This window comes from Poecilia formosa, unplaced genomic scaffold (assembly GCF_000485575.1).
Source record: "Poecilia formosa unplaced genomic scaffold, Poecilia_formosa-5.1.2 Scaffold105, whole genome shotgun sequence".
NCBI classification, from domain to species: Eukaryota; Metazoa; Chordata; class Actinopteri; order Cyprinodontiformes; family Poeciliidae; genus Poecilia; species Poecilia formosa.
The window spans coordinates 141,218-147,839 of NW_006800044.1; the positions used below are offsets into that span (position 1 = coordinate 141,218).

Below are 6,622 nucleotides of genomic sequence, written 5' to 3' on the forward strand. Positions count from 1 at the left end.
TGTCTGGTTGAAAGGCAAACTTTGATCTACACGTGTCTGGGAGTGGACTTAATCTGAAATGTGACGTTTTATCAAGAGAGACATAAACGCTATTTCCTAATCACACCTCATGGTTCAATCCACAGTCAACACGATGTCCTCTACAACTAAAGTTGGAGAACGTGATTATTACATTTAATACTACAATGTGGGTAAAGTGGGAGCACACAGAACGCCTTGATTATGTGTCCAATAGTATTAATTATATTTTATTAAGATTTTATTGAATAGATACAAAATTGAAACCTCTTTTTCTTACAAATAGAAATCTGAAAAAACTTATTTATTTTAAAAAGTCAGTCCCTGTAAACAAAAACAGCCAATTATGGCTATACAATGTTAGACTAATTTAGCTCTTGACTGATTGGGTCATTCTAACAGAACAATAGCTTTGCTTTATTTGTTCTGAACCATACTATTGCAGTTCTGGCTTCATAAATAGGGCTGTTGTTTTGTTGAAAGGTGAACATCTGTGCCCGTCTCTGTTTTTTTGCAGCCTGCAAGATGTTTTGCTTTCAGGAATGCACTACTTTTTATATCCTGAATAGCTGCGCTTCCCTGTGTAAAGAACAGGCAGTGTAGCATCCCCACAACATGATGGTGCCATCACCATGTATCTCTATGGAATTGTGTGTTCAGAACATTAACACCTGTTGTCAACAAATGAACCTAACATACATGTTTTGGATTGTGGCAGCTGAAATACCCAACGAGAATCCTTTGCAAGGGAGCTCGCAGGCTTCACACTCTCTGCCCAAGATTTAAATCCAGGTTCTTCTTATTAAATATGTACTACTACTGTTTTATGAGGGTACAGTAAGTCAGAATGGAGAAAATAAGTCAGTTGTTTGTTTTTCTTTTACAGGGCTCGGATTTTAAATGGCCGTTCTATGAGTAAAATTAAACAAAAAGCAAGAACTTGAATTTTTGTTTTTCTTTACAAGTTTTGATGAAAAAAAAAAGATTTACCAAAACATGCACAAATCCTCGAGCCAGTATTTTGTATGAAGAAATTATCTAGATATTATAGTTACACATTGCAGTCTCAGCAATTTTTTTATTATCAAAAATGTTTTTTTTTAATTGAAAATAAGTTTGTACTTTTTAAGCTATGTTTATTTTTTAATATATGAGATGTATGCTGTCTACTTTGCTATTTTTCTTCAGTTTTAGGGAAGAAAGCTATAGATTTCAAATGATAATATTTAGTTATCATTAGCCTGTCCCACAGACACAGAATGACATTTTTGAAACTGTTGCTCTCCTAAAGGCCTTTTGTTAAATAAAAACAAGGCCACATTTTATCAGTCAACATCAATGGGGGAAAAAAACTCTGGTCTGGTACTTTATTTCAAAGCTGACTTCGGTCAAAGAAAAGGTCAAAGGACATTCTCTGAAGTAACCAGTCACCTGTAATTAGCATATGCTAGAGGGTAAGACCCATCTCGTCTCTGAATCTGTGTGTTACGAACTGTTGTTTCCATGTTGAAAGGGAATGAATAGGCCCTTGTGAACTTATCAGAATCTAATTGTTGCTCTCTGGCACAGAAATGACGCAGTGTTCAACACACAGATGGAGTCTTTGACTATAAGACTTAATCTGATCCATCTGGTCAGAATGTGTAATTAACTTTAGCACAGCCTTGATGTGGAAGTGCATAAAAAGCCCTACATGCACTCTTAACCGACAGAAGACAGAGTTGGGGAAACTGCAAAAAGATGAAGTGGTAAGATGTTTGTAGATTGTTTTTTTCTTTAGTTGACATACATTTTAATTCTTAGGATGCATAGAAACAAAATGAAAGCATGTTTCGCTCTCTTTCAGCTTCCTGTTTTGTTTGCTGCTGTTGGCGCCATTAGCAGTCATGGGAGTACAAGGCCAAATAAAAGGTAAACAACATGAACCTAATATTTGTTTTTTCAAAACCAATTTGTAGGGAAAAGTGTTTGAAACCACTAAACCAGGCACAGCTAATTACAAGTTTTTTTTCCCCTTCTTTTTCTCTCCAAGCTCAAAGACGACATGTGTTGATCTTTCTAAATGGTGATGATTGTTATCACTATTTCTTTCCCTCTAACTCCTGATATTTGTGGAATAATGCATGTTTTAAATGACCGTGCATTTTTCTTATTCTTACAGAGGCATTTGGAGCAACTACTGAAAGAGCCACAGCAGCCAAAGTCACAGGTTGGTGCATCACAAGAAAAAAAAAAAAAAAAAAATCCAGGTCTTCATTGCTCATCTCATCAGATCCGTAAACTTACTTTTGGTTCCCTATCGGAACACTGAAAGAGAAACAAACAAATGGGAAGAGAAACCTACACCTGGTCATTTTGAAGGTTTTTTTTTTGTTAATCTTTACCTTTTTCTCATGTTTACAGCAAAGAAGAGCCCTGATAAACCACCAAGACACCAAGACTCCAATGGTACGCTTAATTTGTTGAATATTAGTGGAGTGCAAACGTATTTATTAACTATTTAAAATTGATCTTAATTTTAATAGAAACCAAATTTAATTTGCAGATTTGTCTGAGATGCAATCAGTGGAGAGTTTTGTCACCCCTGGATATCCAGGTACATTAAACGTGTTTGTCATACAAACTTTATTTATAGAAATTATACTTACCTTCACAAAAATAAAGTAAATTTCCTCTTACTGTTTCAGGACCTGATCAAAGTGGAAGTGAAAGCAAAGGTTGAGTTTGAATCTGTGTTTTAAATTTCTTTAAATCACTAAGACTCCACAGTTATGTGGCCCTGCGAAAGTCCTTACAACATTTGTCATAATTTTGTAGTATTACAAATACAAATGTGATATTTTTTTAATTCTGATTTTAGGATTGTTTAATCATGAATTAGATTGGAATAGATAGATGATTTACATTTGGTTTTACAAACACAAATCTGAAAAGTGGACTGTGTATTAGTATTCACGCCACCAGGGTCAATACTTTGTGGAACCAATTTTTGCTGCAATTACACCTGAAAGTCTTGTGAGTTATGTTTCTACCACCTTTGCCATTACAGAGACGAACATTTTTTGCTTTTAAAAAAAAATCCTAAAATCAGTCATATTAGATGGAGGGCATCATTGGATTCTATGCTCGATCTGACCTTTGACTTAGCCGTTCCAGCCGGAGCTCGGCTGTAGTTCTGGCTGTATTTCTAGGCTTTACCTCCTGCTGTAAGTAACATGTTTTGCAGCCTCTAATAGGCTTTCTTTCAGGATTGCCTTGTTTTCAGCTTCATTCACCTTATGATCAAATCTGACCAGCCACCACCATGTTTTATGGAGGGGATAAAGTACTTCCACTTGTGCAGTGTATCTCTGCAGCCACTGCAGTGTTACCCTGGGCCTCTTGGCTGCTTCTGATTAATGCTGAGGAAGACAGCCATGTATTTTGGTGGATTTGCTGTTGTGACACACTCTTTCCAACCCTGAAAGACGGATTTAGCAGTGCTCTGTGAGATATTTAAAGCTTGTGGTATTATTTTATAACTTAATCATGATCTCAATGAGCCCAAAGCTGACAGGAATACCTGTTCCTGTCAGCTGTGGGAAAGAAGTGTAAAATGTTCTTTACACAAGATTTTACACTATGGGTGTACGTGTAAGTGAGGGGGTGGAATAAAACTCAAATCAAACTTTTCAGATTTTTATTTGTACATTTTTTCTAGTGAATCCTACTCTTTTCACAGTTATTTGTGTTGGAATACCTGTTAAAACTCCAATAAAAAACCAATGGCTTTTGTAGTTGTGACATGACAAAACATTGAAAGGGTATGACTAACTTTGCAAGGGACTTTATATGTTGATTCAGATGCCATATGAAGAACTGTATTTTCTTATAGAAACATCTAAAGACCACGACAGCTACGAAGTTGTGGATCCCAAAGCTGGAGCAGACGCGCCATCGAGGAGGAATACACAAACAGGCACAGGCAAGATGCAGCAGCTGGATAAGATCAGCAGGCATGTTGAGGGTAGGAGCCAGGAGCAGATCTTTGGTCAAGGCAAGCAACAGGGAAGCGGAGGACAGACTGATCCGGACAGTGAAGAGGGAACAACGGTGAGGTCTGGCAGAGCCATGCAAAGCACAAGTGTCCAAATCCAGGGGGAGAGGTTGGATGCAGAAAAAAGCATGGAGACATCTTGGGAAAGCACAGAGGTCAACGATGGAAAACTGGCTGTGGTGCACAATAATAAAGGTAAAAACAGCTGTCGTGTCATGTGTGAGGCACTCAAAGGTTTTCAGAAGAAAAAAAATAAAATGGTGAACACCTCAAAGATGTTTAAAAATGTAATTTCCCCACAGAAACCAGGGAATACATCAGCTCTGAAACCTATCCCTTTGGTAAGAACGCATTTTCCTTCGTCAAGTGAGAAATGCAGCAGCTGATTGTTGAAGTATAAGCCATTCAGAAAGGAGTTTTATTTTTTATTTTTACTTTATCTCACAGATCCCAGCAGATTGTCTGCTACAGTCAAGTCTGGACCAAGGTTTGTTTCTTTTGCATTTTAAAACGAAGCTCATCATTTTCTCGACCTTCTCAAGTTTCTTTTTATAATGGACATCTTTTAGTATCATGTGTGTACATGCAGTTCATCTGTTGTAAGTGAATATACACCTATTTTCCCTATTTTTTTTAAATTTTGTCTAGAGCTACTTCCTCTGACTGAGTCAGGAGCCACCATGTATTGACTCATTCACAGCAGACAGGATGCTGCAAAATACAGCTGCCACTGGGAATTTTTTTATGCCTCCAAATAGAAGCACCGTGTCCATTTTTTAAAATATTCTGATCATGTGAGGACAATCTTATGTTGGCTGTAAAGCAATAATAGGCCGCTTGCAATGAAAGCTGATGTAAGAAAAAATATAATCAAATAAACAAAATGAAAGCAGTTTTATTGAGTCTGACGAGGATTTGTCTGAAGGTAAACATTGATCGCAAAGTTGGGTTTTATTGATCATTAAGTACAAAATAATTTACAAACACAACATGCACTGAATGCCATGCTCCACTCTACATTCTCACTGAGCACGACATACCTTAACTACAGAAATAACATTCAGGTACTCCACACTATTTAGGTTTATGCTAAATTATGAGTTGCAATGCAAGATTTATACAAATGATTATTTGGCATAGTTCTTTTATATATTTTTTACAGTAAGTCGCAGACACGAAGTTGCGAATTTGAACACTTTTTCCACAACATGTCATTTCCTAAAGTGTTGAAGTTCATTGTAGATATCTGACTGCACTCCATGTAATTCCTTAAAAGTAAAAGAAGCTTAAGTTAACCATCCACAATTCACAGTAAAACACATTTTTAAAATATTTAAATAAATATCTAAAATAATAAAAAAAAAGTCAAATAAAAATATATAGTCATTTACATAGTAAGAATTATTATATGTACCAGTTTTTATACTTTTATAAAAAATAATGAGTATTTTATCATTTCAAAGCTGACTATTTTACCTGGTATGGAGATTCTGTGTCTTCTGGGGTCATCTTCTTCGAGGCAGATAAGGGCAGATTTCTTCTACCTGTTAAGGGAAAAATATTTAGCATGGGTAAGAAAAATTCACCACAAATATCAATAAATAACAGAAATGCACAAGGTCACCGTCGTGAGACTCCGGCTCTCTCCTTCTCCTGTGGTGACTTGCGAAGCAGAACACAGAGATGATGAGGAAGACGGTCAAGATAATGTCAGAGGCAACGATGCCAATCACAGAGCCCATGTTTATCAGGTAGCAGGTGCCACATTCTGTGAGGAGGCATTTAAAAAAATATCTTAAAAAAAGCAAAATGTCATGTCATAAAGCGAATGGTTGAAGAGATCTACCTTGCTGTCCTTCCTCTGACCCTGTAACACATTACGACAGTGAAGCTTCAGAGCCTGCATATGTCTAGACTGTTGTTGTTGTTGGGAAACGTGAATATGACTCACCGAACATGGAGCCCACGATACAGAGAGCGTCGGGCATCTTTTCAGTCGAGGGGGAAATGAGAAGCCGAAGACCAGCTGTTGTTTTGATCTTTGCCAAAAGGCTGCTTGGTGGCGTCCATAAACAAGATGCTGGAGGTGAGAGTCTGAAGGATTTCAGGCTCCACCACCAATATTAGTGCAAGGGTGGAGATTTGTCAGCAGTGTGCTAGAGTCTGTTAAAAGAAGGAGGAGCACACAGTGGGAATCCACTGACACAAGAGGAAGTCGGTCTTTCTGTTTTGCCTTTTTTCTTTTTCGTGTCATATCTATAGCACCTGTGGTCGCTGGGATAGAAAGTGTCAATTTCATCCCCTGCTTTCAAGCCAAGATGCGTCTCATGTTGTAATTTTAATGGGAATGATGCAAACGACGCAGCGGTAGCCAGCAGCAGCATCAGGTCACCCTCACACCCAGAGTTTCTGCTGAAATGCAAGCGATCGTATCTTCAAATGGAGAGTTTCCTGAGACTGTGTGGTTTAGCGCAAGCGGCTGGAGTCTGAAGGTCTGAAGGCCCTCGACCGCAGCTTTATCTGTAACAACGCTGTCCTGTCAGCAAAATGAAAGTGAATGTTGTGTTC

At 37.7% G+C, this 6,622-nt stretch overlaps 2 protein-coding genes across 3 annotated transcripts; one reads left to right on the forward strand and one right to left on the reverse strand.

Moving 5' to 3' along the window:
• Nucleotides 1-41: 41 nt before the first annotated feature.
• On the forward strand, nucleotides 42-4,945 carry LOC103143087 (uncharacterized). Of its 2 annotated transcripts, XM_016675053.1 has the most exons (12): nucleotides 42-187; nucleotides 1,588-1,766; nucleotides 1,865-1,929; nucleotides 2,051-2,083; nucleotides 2,180-2,227; nucleotides 2,422-2,466; nucleotides 2,564-2,614; nucleotides 2,706-2,735; nucleotides 3,893-4,249; nucleotides 4,357-4,395; nucleotides 4,502-4,541; nucleotides 4,703-4,945. In XM_016675053.1, the coding sequence occupies exons 2-12, from the start codon at nucleotides 1,759-1,761 to the stop codon at nucleotides 4,719-4,721; spliced, it is 735 nt and encodes a 244-aa protein (XP_016530539.1). In that variant the 5' UTR covers nucleotides 42-187; nucleotides 1,588-1,758; the 3' UTR covers nucleotides 4,722-4,945. The 2 variants fall into 2 exon arrangements, with proteins under 2 accessions (XP_016530539.1, XP_016530540.1); XM_016675054.1 differs by lacking the exon at nucleotides 42-187 and having other exon boundaries at nucleotides 1,499-1,766.
• On the reverse strand, nucleotides 4,936-6,434 carry tyrobp (transmembrane immune signaling adaptor TYROBP). The gene is made up of 5 exons (XM_007559489.2): nucleotides 6,006-6,434; nucleotides 5,901-5,921; nucleotides 5,679-5,822; nucleotides 5,531-5,598; nucleotides 4,936-5,322 (listed from the first exon to the last, which is right to left on the reverse strand). Exons 1-5 carry the CDS (start codon nucleotides 6,040-6,042, stop codon nucleotides 5,266-5,268), a joined length of 327 nt encoding a protein of 108 aa, XP_007559551.1. The 5' UTR covers nucleotides 6,043-6,434; the 3' UTR covers nucleotides 4,936-5,265.
• Nucleotides 6,435-6,622: the final 188 nt, after the last annotated feature.